The following is a 16,787-nucleotide window of genomic DNA, read 5'->3' as shown; positions in this document are numbered from 1 at the left end:
GCGGGGAGGGGGAGATAGAGGGGGGAGGGGAGAGAGAGGGGGAGGGAGATAGAGAGTGGGGGAGGGGGGAGATAGAGGGGGGAGGGGGAGAGAGGGGGAGGGGGAGATAGAGGGGGGAGGGGGAGATGGGGAGATAGAGGGGGGAGGGGGAGAGAGAGGGGGGAGGGGGAGGGGAGATAGAGGGTGGGGAGGGGGAGATAGAGGTGGGGAGGGGGAGATAGAGGGGGGGGGAGGGGGGAGATAGAGGGGGGAGGGGGAGATAGAGGTGGGGAGGGGAGATAGAGGGGGGAGGGGGGAGATAGAGGTGGGGAGGGGGGAGATAGAGGGGGGGAGCGGGGGAGATAGAGGTGGGGAGGGGGAGATAGAGGTGGGGAGGGGGAGATAGAGGTGGGGAGGGGGAGATGGGGAGATAGAGGGGGGAGGGGGAGATAGAGGGGGGAGGGGGAGATAGAGGTGGGGAGGGGGAGATAGAGGTGGGGAGGGGGAGATAGAGGTGGCGAGGGGAGAGGGGGAGATAGAGGGGGGGAGGGGGAGATAGAGGGGGAGGGGGAGATAGAGGGGGGAGGGGGAGATAGAGGTGGGGAGGCGGGAGATGGGGAGATAGAGGGGGGAGGGGGGAGATAGAGGGGGGAGGGGGAGAGAGGTGGGGAGGGGAGAGATAGAGGGGGGAGGGGAGGAGAGTAGAGGGGGAGGGGGAGAGAGAGGGGGGGAGGGGGAGATAGAGGTGGGAAGGGGGGAGAATAGAGGGGGGAGGGGGGAGATAGAGGTGGGGAGGGGGAGTGAGATAGAGGTGGGGAGGGGGAGATAGAGGTGGGGAGGGGGAGATGGGAGAGAGAGGGGGGGAGGGGGGAGATAGAGGTGGGGAGGGGGAGATAGAGGGGGAGAGGGGAGATAGAGGGGGGAGGGGGAGATAGAGGGGGGGAGGGGGAGATAGAGGGGGTGGGGCGAGGGGGAGATAGAGGAGGGGGAGAGGGGGAGATAGAGGGGGGGAGGGGGGAGATAGAGGGGGGAGGGGGGATAGAGGTGGGGAGGGGGAGAGTGGGGAGATAGAGGGGGGAGGGGGAGATAGAGGGGGGGAGGGGGAGATAGAGGTGGGGAGGGGGGGATAGAGGTGGGGAGAGGGGGGATAGAGGTGGGAGAGGGGAGAGATGGGGAGATAGAGGGGGGAGGGGGAGATAGAGGGGGGAGGGGGAGATAGAGGTGGGGGAGGGGGAGATAGAGGTGGGGAGGGGGAGATGGGGAGATAGAGGGGGAGGGGGGAGATAGAGGGGGTGAGGGGGAGATAGAGGTGGGGAGGGGGAGATAGAGGTGGGGAGGGGGAGATGGGGAGATAGAGGGGGGAGGGGGAGATAGAGGTGGGGAGGGGAGATAGAGGTGGGGAGGGGGGAGGGGGAGATAGAGGTGGGAGGGGGAGATAGAGGGGGAGGGGAGATAGAGGGGGGAGGGGAGTGGGAGAGAGGAGGGGGGAGGGGAGATAGAGGTGGGGAGGGGGAGATGGGCGAGATAGAGGGGGGGAGAGGGGAGATAGAGGTGGGGAGGGGGAGATAGAGGGGGGAGGTGGGAGATAGAGGTGGGGAGGGGAGATGGGGAGTTAGAGGGGGAGGGAGGGGGGAGATAGAGGTGGGGAGGGGGAGATAGAGGTGGGGAGGGGGAGGTAGAGGGGGGAGGGGGAGATAGAGGTGGGGAGGGGGAGATAGAGGGGGGAGGGGGAGATAGAGGTGGGGAGGCGGGGAGATAGAGGGGGGAGGGGGAGATAGAGGGGGGAGGGGGAGATAGAGGGGGGAGGGGGAGATAGAGGTGGGGAGGGGGAGATGGGGAGATAGAGGGGGGAGGGGGAGATAGAGGGGGGAGGGGGAGATAGAGGGGGGAGGGGGGAGATAGAGGTGGGGAGGGGGAGATGGGGAGATAGAGGGGGGAGGGGGAGATAGAGCTGGGGAGGGGGAGATAGAGGGGGGAGGGGGAGATAGAGGTGGGGAGGGGGAGAGATAGAGGGGGGGAGGGGGAGATAGAGGGGGGAGCGGGGAGATAGAGGGGGGAGGGGGAGAGATAGAGGGGGGAGGGGGAGAGATAGAGGGGGGGAGGGGGAGAGATAGAGGGGGGAGGGGGGAGAGATAGAGGGGGGAGGGGGGAGAGATAGAGGGGGGAGGGGGAGAGATAGAGGGGGGAGGGGGAGAGATAGAGGGGGGAGGGGGAGAGATAGAGGGGGGAGGGGGAGATAGAGGGGGGAGGGGGAGATAGAGGTGGGGAGGGGGAGATAGAGGGGGAGGGGGAGATAGAGGTGGGAGGGGGAGATGGGAGATAGAGGGGGAGGGGGAGATAGAGGTGGGGAGGGGGAGATAGAGGGGGGGAGGGGGAGATAGAGGGGGGGAGGGGAGATAGAGGGGGGAGGGGAGACGAGGGGGGAGGGGGAGATAGAGGGGGGGAGGGGGAGAGATAGAGGGGGGAGGGGGAGAGATAGAGGGGGGAGGGGGAGAGATAGAGGGGGGGGAGGGGGAGAGATAGAGGGGGGAGGGGGAGAGATAGAGGGGGGAGGGGGAGAGATAGAGGGGGGAGGGGGAGAGATAGAGGGGGGAGGGGAGAGATAGAGGGGGGAGGGGGAGATAGAGGGGGGAGGGGGAGAGATAGAGGGGGGAGGGGGAGAGATAGAGGGGGGAGGGGGAGATAGAGGGGGGAGGGGAGATAGAGGGGGGAGGGGGAGATAGAGGGGGGAAGGGGAGATAGAGGGGGGAAGGGGGAGATAGAGGTTGGGAGGGGGAGAGATAGAGGGGGAGGGGGAGATAAAGGGGGGAGGGGGAGATAGAGGGGGAGGGGGAGATAGAGGGGGAGGGGGAGATAGAGGTGAGGAGGGGGAGATAGAGGGGGGAGGGGGGAGATGGAGGGGGAGTGATAGAGGGGGAGGGGGAGAGATAGAGGGGGGGAGGGGGAGAGATAGAGGGGGGAGGGGGAGAGATAGAGGGGGGAGGGGGAGAGATAGAGGGGGGAGGGGGAGAGATAGAGGGGGGAGGGGGAGAGATAGAGGGGGGAGGGGGAGAGATAGAGGGGGGAGGGGGAGAGATAGAGGGGGGAGGGGGAGAGATAGAGGGGGGAGGGGGAGATAGAGGGGGGGAGGGGGAGATAGAGGGGGGGAGGGGGAGATAGAGGGGGGGGAGGGGGAGATAGAGGGGGGGAGGGGGAGATAGAGGGGGGGAGGGGGAGATAGGAGGGGGGAGGGGGAGATAGAGGGGGGGAGGGGGAGATAGAGGGGGGGAGGGGGAGATAGAGGGGGGAAGGGGGAGATAGAGGTGGAAGGGGGAGATAGAGGGGGGAAGGGGAGATAGAGGGGGAGGGGGAGAGATAGAGGGGGGGAGGGGGGAGAGATAGAGGGGGGGAGGGGGAGAGATAGAGGGGGGAGGGGGAGAGATAGAGGGGGGAGGGGGAGATAGAGGGGGGAGGGGGAGATAGAGGGGGAGGGGGAGATAGAGGTGAGGAGGGGGAGATAGAGGGGGAGGGGGAGATGGAGGGGGGAGGGGGGGGATGGGGAGATGGAGGGGGGGATGGGGAGATGGAGGGGGGAGGGGGAGATGGAGGGGGGGGAGGGGGAGATGGAGGGGGGGAGGGGGAGATGGAGGGGGGGGCGGGATCGAGGGGAGGGGGCCGGGAGATCGAGGGGAGGGGGCGGGATCGAGGGGAGGGGGCGGGATCGAGGGGAGGGGGGCGGGATCGAGGGGAGGGGGCGGGATCGAGGGGAGGGGGCGGCGATCGAGGGGAGTGGGCGGGATCGAGGGGAGGGGGCGGGATCGAGGGGAGGGGGCGGGATCGAGGGGAGGGGGCGGGGATCGAGGGGAGGGGGCGGGATCGAGGGGAGGGGGCGGGATCGAGGGGAGGGGGCGGGTTCGAGGAGAGGGGGCGGGATCGAGGGCGGGATCGAGGGGAGGGGGCGGGATCGAGTAGAGGGGGGCGGGATCGAGTAGAGGGGGCGGGATCGAGTAGAGGGGAGGGATCGAGGAGGCGAGGGGGGCGGGATGGAGGGGAGGGGGCGGGATGGAGGGGAGGGGGCGGGATGGTGGGGGAGGGGGCGGGATGGAGGGGAGAGGGGGCGGGATGGAGGGGAGGGGGGCGGGATGGAGGGGAGGGGGCGGGATGGAGGGGAGGGGGCGGGATGGAGGGGAGGGGGCGGGATGGAGGGGAGGGGGCGGGATGGAGGGGAGGGGGGCGGGATGGAGGGGAGGGGGCGGGATGGAGGGGAGGGGGCGGGATGGAGGGGGAGGGGGCGGGGATGGAGGGGAGGGGGCGGGATGGAGGGGAGGGGGCGGGATGGAGGGGAGGGGGCGGGATGGAGGGGAGGGGGCGGGATGGAGGGGAGGGGGCGGGATGGAGGGGAGGGGGCGGGATGGAGGGGAGGGGGCGGGATGGAGGGGAGGGGGCGGGATGGAGGGGAGGGGGGCGGGATGGAGGGGGAGGGGGCGGGATGGAGGGGAGGGGGCGGGATGGAGGGGAGGGGGCGGGATGGAGGGGAGGGGGCGGGATGGAGGGGAGGGGGGCGGGATGGAGGGGAGGGGGCGGGATGGAGGGGAGGGGGCGGGATGGAGGGGAGGGGGCGGGATGGAGGGGAGGGGGCGGGATGGAGGGGAGGGGGCGGGATGGAGGGGAGGGGGGCGGGATGGAGGGGGAGGGGGCGGGATGGAGGGGAGCTGGGGCGGGATGGAGGGGAGGGGGCGGGATGGAGGGGAGGGGGCGGGATGGAGGGGAGGGGGCGGGATGGAGGGGAGGGGGGCGGGATGGAGGGGAGGGGGCGGGATGGAGGGGAGGGGGCGGGATGGAGGGGAGGGGGCGGGATGGAGGGGAGGGGGCGGGATGGAGGGGAGGGGGCGGGATGGAGGGGAGGGGGCGGGATGGAGGGGAGGCGGGCGGGATGGAGGGGAGGGGGCGGGATGGAGGGGAGGGGGACGGGATGGAGGGGAGGGGACGGGATGGAGGGGAGGGGGACGGGATGGAGGGGAGGGGGCGGGATGGAGGGGAGGGGGCGGGATGGAGGGGAGGGGGCGGGATGGAGGGGAGGGGGGCGGGATGGAGGGGAGGGGGCGGGATGGAGGGGGAGGGGGCGGGATGGAGGGGAGGGGGCGGGATGGAGGGGAGGGGGCGGGATGGAGGGCGAGGGGGCGGGATGGAGGGGAGGGGGCGGGATGGAGGGGAGGGGGCGGGATGGAGGGGAGGGGGCGGGATGGAGGGGAGGGGGCGGGATGGAGGGGACGGGGGCGGGATGGAGGGGAGGGGCGGGATGGAGGGGAGGGGGCGGGATGGAGGGGAGGGGGCGGGATGGAGGTGAGGGGGCGGGATGGAGGTGAGGGGGCGGGGTCGAGGTGGCGGGATGGAGGGGAGGGGGCGGGGTCGAGGGGAGGGGGCGGGGTCGAGGTGAGGGGGCGGGGTCGAGGTGAGGGGGCGGGGTCGAGGTGAGGGGGCGGGGTCGAGGTGAGTGGGCGGGGTCGATGTGAGGGGGCGGGGTCGAGGTGAGGGGGCGGGGGTCGAGGTGAGGGACGGGGTCGAGGTGAGGGGGCGGGGCCGAGGTGGGGGGCGGGGGTCGAGGTGAGGGGGCGGGGGCCGAGGTGAGGGGGCGGGGCCGAGGTGAGGGGGCGGGGTCGAGGTGAGGGGGCGGAGTCGAGGTGAGGGGGCGGGGGTCGAGGTGAGGGGGCGGGGTCGAGGTGAGGGGGCGGGGTCGAGGTGAGGGGGGCGGGGTCGAGGTCGAGGGGGCGGGATCGAGAGTAGAGGGGGTGGGGTCGAGGTGAGGGGGTGGGGTCGAGGTGAGAGGGGCGGGGTCGAGGTGAGGGGGGCGGGGTCGAGGTGAGGGGCGGGATCGAGGGGAGGGGGGCGGGATCGAGGGGAGGGGGTGGGATTGAGATTGAGGTGAGGGGGTCGGGTTCGAGGTGAGGGGGGCGGGATCGAGGTGAGGGGGAGCTGAGGGCAGGGATCGAGGTGAGGGGGGCGGGTGATCGAGGTGATGGGGGCGGGATCGAGGTGAGGGGGCGGGATCGAGGTGAGGGGGCGGGATCGAGGTGAGGGGGCGGGATCGAGGTGAGGGGGCGGGATCGAGGTGAGGGGGTGGGATCGAGGTGAGGGGGCGGGATCGAGGTGAGGGGGCGGGGTCGAGGTGAGGGGGCGGGGTCGAGGTGAGGGGGCGGGGTCGAGGTGAGGGGGCGGGATCGAGGTGAGGGGGCGGGATCGAGGTGAGGGGGCGGGGTCGAGGTGAGGGGGTGGGATCGAGGTGAAGGGGTGGGATCGAGGTGAAGGGGCGGGGTCGAGGTGAGGGGGCGGGGTCGAGGTGAGGAGGGGGATGTAGAGGTGAGGAGGGGGATGTAGAGGTGAGGAGGGGGATGTAGAGGTGAGGACGGGGAGGTAATGGTGGCTGACACGATACTGACCGTAGTGCATTGGCACCAGGCGAGGGGGGATGTAGATCTTCTTCGATTTCAAGCCAGACTCCTTCTTGCGAAGCGGGTCACCTTCCCCCTCCTCACTATCCACCTCGTCCTCCTCAATCTGGAGGCAAAACGCCAAGACAGGAACGAGTCCATCAACACTCGCCACGCAACCCAAACCGGTCTATGCCCTCAGTCAGGTCATCCCACAGTCCGAACTGAGACACGTGTAATCGCACTGTCTGAGGGTCAGTACTGAGGGAGTGCCGCACTGTCAGAGGGTCAGTACTGAGGGAGTGCCGCACTGTCAGAGGGTCAGTACTGAGGGAGCGCCGCACTGTCAGAGGGTCAGTACTGAGGGAGTGCTGCACGGTCAGAGGGTCAGTACTGAGGGAGCGCCGCACTGTCAGAGGGTCAGTACTGAGGGAGTGCCGCACTGTCAGAGGGTCAGTACTGAGGGAGTGCCGCACTGTCAGAGGGTCAGTACTGAGGGAGTGCCGCACTGTCAGAGGGTCAGTACTGAGGGAGTGCTGCACGGTCAGAGGGTCAGTACTGAGGGAGCGCCGCACTGTCAGAGGGTCAGTACTGAGGGAGTGCCGCACTGTCAGAGGGTCAGTACTGAGGGAGTGCCGCACTGTCAGAGGGTCAGTACTGAGGGAGTGCCGCACTGTCAGAGGGTCAGTACTGAGGGAGTGCCGCACTGTCAGAGGGTCAGTACTGAGGGAGTGCCGCACTGTCAGAGGATCAGTACTGAGGGAGTGCCGCACTGTCAGAGGATCAGTACTGAGGGAGCGCCGCACTGTCAGAGGGTCAGTACTGAGGGAGTGCCGCACTGTCAGAGGGTCAGTACTGAGGGAGTGCCGCACTGTCAGAGGGTCAGTACTGAGGGAGTGCTGCACTGTCAGAGGATCAGTACTGAGGGAGTGCCGCACTGTCTGAGGGTCAGTACTGAGGGAGTGCCGCACTGTCAGAGGGTCAGTACTGAGGGAGTGCCGCACTGTCAGAGGGTCAGTACTGAGGGAGTGCCGCACTGTCAGAGGGTCAGGACTGAGGGTGTGCCGCACTGTCAGAGGGTCAGTACTGAGGGAGTGCCGCACTGTCAGAGGGTCAGCACTGAGGGAGTGCCGCACTGTCAGAGGGTCAGTACTGAGGGAGTGCCGCACTGTCAGAGGGTCAGTACTGAGGGAGAGCCGCACTGTCAGAGGGTCAGTACTGAGGGAGAGCCGCACTGTCAGAGGGTCAGTACTGAGGGAGTGCCGCACTGTCAGAGGGTCAGTACTGAGGGAGTGCCGCACTGTCAGAGGGTCAGTACTGAGGAAGAGCTGCACTGTCAGAGGGTCAGTACTGAGGGAGTGCCGCACTGTCAGAGGGTCAGTACCGAGGGAGTGCCGCACTGTCTGAGGGTCAGTACTGAGGAAGAGCTGCACTGTCAGAGGGTCAGTACTGAGGGAGCGCCGCACTGTCAGAGGGTCAGTGCTGAGGGAGAGCCGCACTGTCAGAGGGTCAGTACTGAGGGAGTGCCGCACTGTCAGTGGGTCAGTACTGAGGGAGTGCCGCACTGTCTGAGGGTCAGTACTGAGGAAGAGCTGCACTGTCAGAGGGTCAGTACTGAGGGAGCGCCGCACTGTGAGAGGGTCAGTACTGAGGGAGTGCTGCACTGTCAGAGGGTCAGTACTGAGGGAGTGCCGCACTGTCAGAGGGTCAGTGCTGAGGGAGTGCCGCACTATCAGAGGGTCAGTGCTGAGGGAGCGCCGCACTGTCAGAGGGTCAGTACTGAGGGAGTGCCGCACTGTCAGAGGGTCAGTACTGAGGGAGTGCCGCACTGTCAGAGGGTCAGTACTGAGGGAGTGCCGCACTGTCTGAGGGTCAGTACAGAGGGAGCGCCGGACTGTCTGAGGGTCAGTACTGAGGGAGTGCCGCACTGTCAGAGGGTCAGTACTGAGGGAGTGCTGCACTGTCCGAGGGTCAGTACTGACGGAGTGCCGCACTGTCAGAGGGTCAGTACTGAGGGAGTGACGCACTGTCAGAGGGTCAGTACTGAGGGAGTGCCGCACTGTCAGAGGGTCAGTACTGAGGGAGTGCCGCACTGTCAGAGGGTCAGTACTGAGGGAGTGCCGCACTGTCAGAGGGTCAGTACTGAGGGAGTGCCGCACTGTCAGAGGGTCAGTACTGAGGGCGTGCCGCACTGTCAGAGAGAGGCTCAGTACTGAGGGAGCGCCGCACTGTCAGAGGGTCAGTACTGAGGGAGTGCCGCACTGTCAGAGGGTCAGTACTGAGGGAGTGCTGCACTGTCAGAGGGTCAGTACTGAGGGAGTGACGCACTGTCAGAGGGTCAGTACTGAGGGAGTGACGCACTGTCAGAGGGTCAGTACTGAGGGAGTGCTGCACTGTCAGAGGGTCAGTACTGAGGGAGTGACGCACTGTCAGAGGGTCAGTACTGAGGGAGTGCCGCACTGTCAGAGGGTCAGTACTGAGGGAGCGCCGCACTGTCAGAGGGTCAATACTGAGGGAGTGCTGCACTGTCAGAGGGTCAGTACTGAGGGAGTGACGCACTGTCAGAGGGTCAGTACTGAGGGAGTGCCGCACTGTCAGAGGGTCAGTAATGAGGGAGTGCCGCACTGTCAGAGGGTCAGTACTGAGGGAGTGACGCACTGTCAGAGGGTCAGTACTGAGGGAGTGACGCACTGTCAGAGGGTCAGTACTGAGGGAGTGCCGCACTGTCAGAGGGTCAGTACTGAGGGAGTGCCGCACTGTCAGAGGGTCAGTACTGAGGGAGTGCTGCACTGTCAGAGGGTCAGTACTGAGGGAGTGCCGCACTGTCAGAGGGTCAGTACTGAGGGAGTGCGGCACTGTCAGAGGGTCAGGACTGAGGGAGTGCCGCACTGTCAGAGGGTCAGTACTGAGGGAGTGCCGCACTGTCAGAGGGTCAGTACGGAGGGAGTGAGTCGAGGTTGCTACCCGAGGCGTGTTTGGAAGGGCTCACCTGACTGATCATGTTGCCTGGGTTGGGTTTGAAGGTCAACGGATTGTCCGCTCCTGAAAGATGAGAATGTCAGATTACCCCGGAGCAAACAGTGACACGACCCACGTTCCCAATGTGGAGGCTGCGCGCGGCGTTCCAGATGTGGCCTCACCGGCTCCCCGTCCAACCGCAGCGAGACTTATTTGATCCCGCGCTCCATCCCCCTGGCGATTCGCCACGGGGGGGGGGGGGGGGTCGCATCGCCTCCCACCTCGCCACCCTCTCCCTCAACCTGCCTCGGTCTCTCTCCACGCGCTCGGTGTCCTCCCCGCAGCTTGCATTCCCGCCCCAGCGCGCTCAGCAAATCGGGAGCGAGGGAAGAAAGACTGAGGCAAAGAGAGAGATGGAGAGAGAGCGAGAGCGAGAGACGGACTGACATCCCCCCCCCCCCCCCCCACCACCACTTACCAAGAGTTCCGGTGAGGGCTGTTTTCACAAGTTTATCAATCTGATAGCGTAGCTTCTGATCCGTCGCTCTCATTTTCTCGAGAACCTGGGGATGATGGTGAGGTGATAATTAGATTCCAGTCTGTAACTCACTCCCGGGTATCTGTTATTCTATATATAAACCACCCCGAACCCCTCGATTAGATTCCAGTCTGTAACTCACTCCCGGGTATCTGTTACTCTATATATAAACCATCCCGAACCCCTCGATTAGATTCCAGTCTGTAACTCACTCCCGGGTATCTGTTATTCTATATATAAACCACCCCGAACCCCTCGATTAGATTCCAGTCTGTAACTCACTCCCGGGTATCTGTTATTCTATATATAAACCACCCTGAACCCCTCGATTAGAGTCCAGTCTGTAACTCACTCCCGGGTATCTGTTATTCTATATATAAACCTCCCGAACCCCTCGATTAGATTCCACTGTGTAACTCACTCCCGGGTATCTGTTATTCTATATATAAACCACCCTGAACCCCTCGATTAGTTTCCAGTCTGTAACTCACTCCCGGTTATCTGTTATTCTATATATAAACCACCCTGAACCCCTCGATTAGATTCCAGTCGGTAACTCACTCCCAGGTATCTGTTATTCTATATATAAACCTGCCGAACCCCTCGATTAGATTCCAGTCGGTAACTCACTCCCAGGTATCTGTTATTCTATATATTAACCACCCTAACCCCTCGATTAGATTCCAGTCTGTAACTCACTCCCGGGTATCTGTTTTTCCATATATAAACCACCCTGAACCCCTCGATTAGATTCCAGTCTGTATCTCACTCCCGGGTATCTGTTATTCTATATATAAACCATCCCGAACCCCTCGATTAGATTCCAGTCTGTAACTCACTCCCGGGTATCTGTTATTCTATATATAAACCACCCCGAACCCCTCGATTAGATTCCAGTCTGTAACTCACTCCCGGGTATCTGTTATTCTATATATAAACCATCCCGAACCCCTCGATTTGATTCCAGTCTGTAACTCACTCCCGGGTATCTGTTATTCTATATATAAACCACTCCGAACCCCTCGATTAGATTCCAGTCTGTAACTCACTCCCGGGTATCTGTTATTCTATATATAAACCACCCCGAACCCCTCGATTAGATTCCAGTCTGTAACTCACTCCCGGGTATCTGTTATTCTATATATAAACCACCCCGAACCCCTCGATTAGATTCCAGTCTGTAACTCACTCCCGGGTATCTGTTATTCTATATATAAACCACCCCGAACCCCTCGATTAGATTCCAGTCTGTAACTCACTCCCGGGTATCTGTTATTCTATATATAAACCACCCTGAACCCCTCGATTAGATTCCAGTCTGTAACTCACTCCCGGGTATCTGTTATTCTATATATAAACCACCCCGAACCCCTCGATTAGATTCCAGTCTGTAACTCACTCCCGGGTATCTGTTATTCTATATATAAACCACCCTGAACCCCTCGATTAGATTCAAGTCTGTATCTCACTCCCGGGTATATGTTATTCTATATATAAACCACCCGGAACCCCTCGATTAGATTCCAGTCTGTAACTCACTCCCGGGTATCTGTTATTCTGTATATAAACCACCCTGAACCCCTCGATTAGATTCCAGTCTGCAACTCACTACCGGGTATCTGTTATTCTATATATAAACCACCCCAAACCCCTCGATTAGACTCCAGTCTGCAACTCACTCCCGGGTATCTGTTATTCTATATATAAACCACCCCGAACCCCTCGATTAGATTCCAGTCTGTAACTCACTCCCGGGTATCTGTTATTCTATATATAAACCACCCCGAACCCCTCAATTAGATTCCAGTCTGTAACTCACTCCCGGGTATCTGTTATTCTATATATAAACCACCCCGAACCCCTCGATTAGATTCCAGTCTGTAACTCACTCCCGGGTATCTGTTATTCTATATATAAACCACCCCGAACCCCTCGATTAGATTCCAGTCTGTATCTCACTCCCGGGTATCTGTTATTCTATATATAAACCACCCCGAACCCCTCGATTAGATTCCAGTCTGTAACTCACTCCCGGGTATCTGTTATTCTATATATGAACCACCCCGAACCCCTCGATTAGATTCCAGTCTGTAACTCACTCCCGGGTGTCTGTTATTCTATATATAAACCTCCCCGAACCCCTCGATTAGATTCCAGTCTGTAACTCACTACCGGGTATCTGTTATTCTATATATAAACCATCCCGAACCCCTCGATTACATTCCAGTCTGTAACTCACTCCCGGCTATCTGTTATTCTATATGTAAACCACACCGAACCCCTCGATTAGATTCCAGTCTGTAACTCACTCCCGGGTATCTGTTATTCTATATATAAACCACCCCGAACCCCTCGATTAGATTCCAGTCTGTATCTCACTCCAGGGTATCTGTTATTCTATATATAAACCACCCCGAACCCCTCGATTAGATTCCAGTCTGTAACTCACTCCCGGGTATCTGTTATTCTATATATAAACCACCCCGAACCCCTCGATTAGATTCCAGTCTGTAACTCACTCCCGGGTATCTGTTATTCTATATATAAACCACCCCGAACCCCTCGATTAGATTCCAGTCTGTAACTCACTCCCGGGTGTCTGTTATTCTATATATAAACCACCCCGAACCCCTCGATTATATTCCAGTCTGTAACTCACTCCCGGGTGTCTGTTATTCTATATATAAACCTCCCCGAACCCCTCGATTAGATTCCAGTCTGTAACTCACTCCCGGGTATCTGTTATTCTATATATAAACCACCCCGAACCCCTCGATTAGATTCCAGTCTGTAACTCACTACCGGGTATCTGTTATTCTATATATAAACCATCCCGAACCCCTCGATTAGATTCCAGTCTGTAACTCACTCCCGGGTGTCTGTTATTCTATATATAAACCACCCCGAACCCCTCGATTAGATTCCAGTCTGTAATTCACTCCCGGGTATCTGTTATTCTATATATAAACCACCCCAAACCCCTCGATTAGATTCCAGTCTGTAACTCACTCCCGGGTATCTGTTATTCTGTATATAAACCACCCCGAACCCCTCGATTAGATTCCAGTCTGTCACTCACTCCCGGGTATCTGTTATTCTATATATAAACCACCCCGAACCCCTCGATTAGATTCCAGTCTGTCACTCACTCCCGGGTATCTGTTATTCAATATATAAACCTCCCCGAACCCCTCGATTAGATTCCAGTCTGTAACTCACTCCCGGGTATCTGTTATTCTATATATAAACCACCCCGAACCCCTTGATTAGATTCCAGTCTGTAACTCACTCCCGGGTATCTGTTATTCTATACATAAACCACCCCAAACCCCTCGATTAGATTCCAGTCTGTATCTCACTCCCGGGTATCTGTTATTCTATGTATAAACCACCCTGAACCCCTCGATTAGATTCCAGTCTGTAACTCACTCCCGGGTATCTGGTATTCTATATATAAACCACCCCGAACCCCTCGATTAGATTCCAGTCTGTAACTCACTCCCGGGTATCTGTTATTCTGTATATAAACCACCCCGAACCCCTCGATTAGATTCCAGTCTGTAACTCACTCCCGGGTATCTGTTATTCTATATATAAACCACCCCAATCCCCTCGATTAGATTCCAGTCTGTAACTCACTCCCGGGTATCTGTTATTCTATATATAAACCACCCCGAACCCCTCGATTAGATTCCAGTCTGTAACTCACTCCCGGGTATCTGTTATTCTATATATAAACCACCCCGAACCCCTCGATTAGATTCCAGTCTGTAACTCACTCCCGGGTATCTGTTATTCTATATATAACCACCCCGAACCCCTCGATTAGATTCCAGTCTGTAACTCACTCCCGGGTATCTGTTATTCTATATATAAACCACCCCGAACACCTCGATTAGATTCCAGTCTGTAACTCACCCCCGGGTATCTGTTATTCTATATATAAACCACCCCGAACCCCTCGATTAGATTCCAGTCTGTATCTCACTCCCGGGTATCTGTTATTCTATATATAAACCACCCCGAAGCCCTCGATTAGATTCCAGTCTGTAACTCACTCCCGGGTATCTGTTATTCTATATATAAACCACCCCGAACCCCTCGATTAGATTCCAGTCTGTAACTCACTCCCGGGTATCTGTTATTCTATATATAAACCACCCCGAACCCCTCGATTAGATTCCAGTCTGTAACTCACTCCCGGGTGTCTGTTATTCTATATATAAACCACCCCGAACCCCTCGATTATATTCCAGTCTGTAACTCACTCCCGGGTGTCTGTTATTCTATATATAAACCTCCCCGAACCCCTCGATTAGATTCCAGTCTGTAACTCACTCCCGGGTATCTGTTATTCTATATATAAACCACCCCAAACCCCTCGATTAGATTCCAGTCTGTATCTCACTCCCGGGTATCTGTTATTCTATGTTTAAACCACCCTGAACCCCTCGATTAGATTCCAGTCTGTAACTCACTCCCGGGTATCTGTTATTCTATATATAAACCACCCCGAACCCCTCGATTAGATTCCAGTCTGTAACTCACTCCCGGGTATCTGTTATTCTATATATAAACCACCCCGAACCCCTCGATTATATTCCAGTCTGTAACTCACTCCCGGGTGTCTGTTATTCTATATATAAACCTCCCCGAACCCCTCGATTAGATTCCAGTCTGTAACTCACTCCCGGGTATCTGTTATTCTATATATAAACCATCCCGAACCCCTCGATTAGATTCAAGTCTGTAACTCACTACCGGGTATCTGTTATTCTATATATAAACCACCCCGAACCCCTCGATTAGATTCCAGTCTGTCACTCACTCCCGGGTATCTGTTATTCAATATATAAACCTCCCCGAACCCCTCGATTAGATTCCAGTCTGTAACTCACTCCCGGGTATCTGTTATTCTATATATAAACCACCCCGAACCCCTTGATTAGATTCCAGTCTGTAACTCACTCCCGGGTATCTGTTATTCTATACATAAACCACCCCAAACCCCTCGATTAGATTCCAGTCTGTATCTCACTCCCGGGTATCTGTTATTCTATGTATAAACCACCCTGAACCCCTCGATTAGATTCCAGTCTGTAACTCACTCCCGGGTATCTGGTATTCTATATATAAACCACCCCGAACCCCTCGATTAGATTCCAGTCTGTAACTCACTCCCGGGTATCTGTTATTCTGTATATAAACCACCCCGAACCCCTCGATTAGATTCCAGTCTGTCACTCACTCCCGGGTATCTGTTATTCAATATATAAACCTCCCCGAACCCCTCGATTATATTCCAGTCTGTAACTCATTCCCGGGTGTCTGTTATTCTATATATAAACCTCCCCGAACCCCTCGATTAGATTCCAGTCTGTAACTCACTCCCGGGTATCTGTTATTCTATATATAAACCACCCCAAACCCCTCGATTAGATTCCAGTCAGTATCTCACTCCCGGGTATCTGTTATTCTATGTTTAAACCACCCTGAACCCCTCGATTAGATTCCAGTCTGTAACTCACTCCCGGGTATCTGTTATTCTATATATAAACCACCCCGAACCCCTCGATTAGATTCCAGTCTGTAACTCACTCCCGGGTATCTGTTATTCTATATATAAACCACCCCGAACCCCTCGATTATATTCCAGTCTGTAACTCACTCCCGGGTGTCTGTTATTCTATATATAAACTTCCCCGAACCCCTCGATTAGATTCCAGTCTGTAACTCACTCCCGGGTATCTGTTATTCTATATATAAACCATCCCGAACCCCTCGATTAGATTCAAGTCTGTAACTCACTACCGGGTATCTGTTATTCTATATATAAACCACCCCGAACCCCTCGATTAGATTCCAGTCTGTCACTCACTCCCGGGTATCTGTTATTCAATATATAAACCTCCCCGAACCCCTCGATTAGATTCCAGTCTGTAACTCACTCCCGGGTATCTGTTATTCAATATATAAACCACCCCGAACCCCTTGATTAGATTCCAGTCTGTAACTCACTCCCGGGTATCTGTTATTCTATACATAAACCACCCCAAACCCCTCGATTAGATTCCAGTCTGTATCTCACTCCCGGGTATCTGTTATTCTATGTATAAACCACCCTGAACCCCTCGATTAGATTCCAGTCTGTAACTCACTCCCGGGTATCTGGTATTCTATATATAAACCACCCCGAACCCCTCGATTAGATTCCAGTCTGTAACTCACTCCCGGGTATCTGTTATTCTGTATATAAACCACCCCGAACCCCTCGATTAGATTCCAGTCTGTCACTCACTCCCGGGTATCTGTTATTCAATATATAAACCTCCCCGAACCCCTCGATTAGATCCCAGTCTGTAACTCACTCCCGGGTATCTGTTATTCTATATATAAACCACCCCGAACCCCTTGATTAGATTCCAGTCTGTAACTCACTCCCGGGTATCTGTTATTCTATACATAAACCACCCCAAACCCCTCGATTAGATTCCAGTCTGTATCTCACTCCCGGGTATCTGTTATTCTATGTTTAAACCACCCTGAACCCCTCGATTAGATTCCAGTCTGTAACTCGCTCCCGGGTATCTGGTATTCTATATATAAACCACCCCGAACCCCTCGATTAGATTCCAGTCTGTAACTCACTCCCGGGTATCTGTTACTCTGTATATAAACCACCCCGAACCCCTCGATTAGATTCCAGTCTGTAACTCACTCCCGGGTATCTGTTATTCTATATATAAACCACCCCAATCCCCTCGATTAGATTCCAGTCTGTAACTCACTCCCGGGTATCTGTTATTCTATATATAAACCACCCCGAACCCCTCGATTAGATTCCAGTCTGTAACTCACTCCCGGGTATCTGTTATTCTATATATAAACCACCCCGAACCCCTCGA

At 57.9% G+C, this 16,787-nt stretch overlaps 1 protein-coding gene across 1 annotated transcript in view; it reads right to left on the bottom strand.

Moving 5' to 3' along the window:
• Window positions 1-6,395: 6,395 nt before the first annotated feature.
• LOC140407363 (neuroguidin-like) overlaps window positions 6,396-16,787 on the bottom strand; it is a gene marked incomplete at its 3' end in the record, with an annotated part of 36,865 nt that continues 26,473 nt past the window's right edge. The window contains exons 3-5 of the mRNA XM_072494915.1: window positions 9,823-9,907; window positions 9,376-9,428; window positions 6,396-6,513 (exon numbers count right to left, since the gene is read on the bottom strand). Coding sequence (XP_072351016.1) covers window positions 6,396-6,513; window positions 9,376-9,428; window positions 9,823-9,907 — 256 coding nt within the window. The remainder of the gene's footprint in view (window positions 6,514-9,375; window positions 9,429-9,822; window positions 9,908-16,787) is intronic.

This window comes from Scyliorhinus torazame, unplaced genomic scaffold (assembly GCF_047496885.1).
Source record: "Scyliorhinus torazame isolate Kashiwa2021f unplaced genomic scaffold, sScyTor2.1 scaffold_1501, whole genome shotgun sequence".
NCBI classification, from domain to species: Eukaryota; Metazoa; Chordata; class Chondrichthyes; order Carcharhiniformes; family Scyliorhinidae; genus Scyliorhinus; species Scyliorhinus torazame.
Note: the sequence above shows the minus strand (reverse complement) of the source record. Positions and strands in the feature narration are given on the sequence as shown.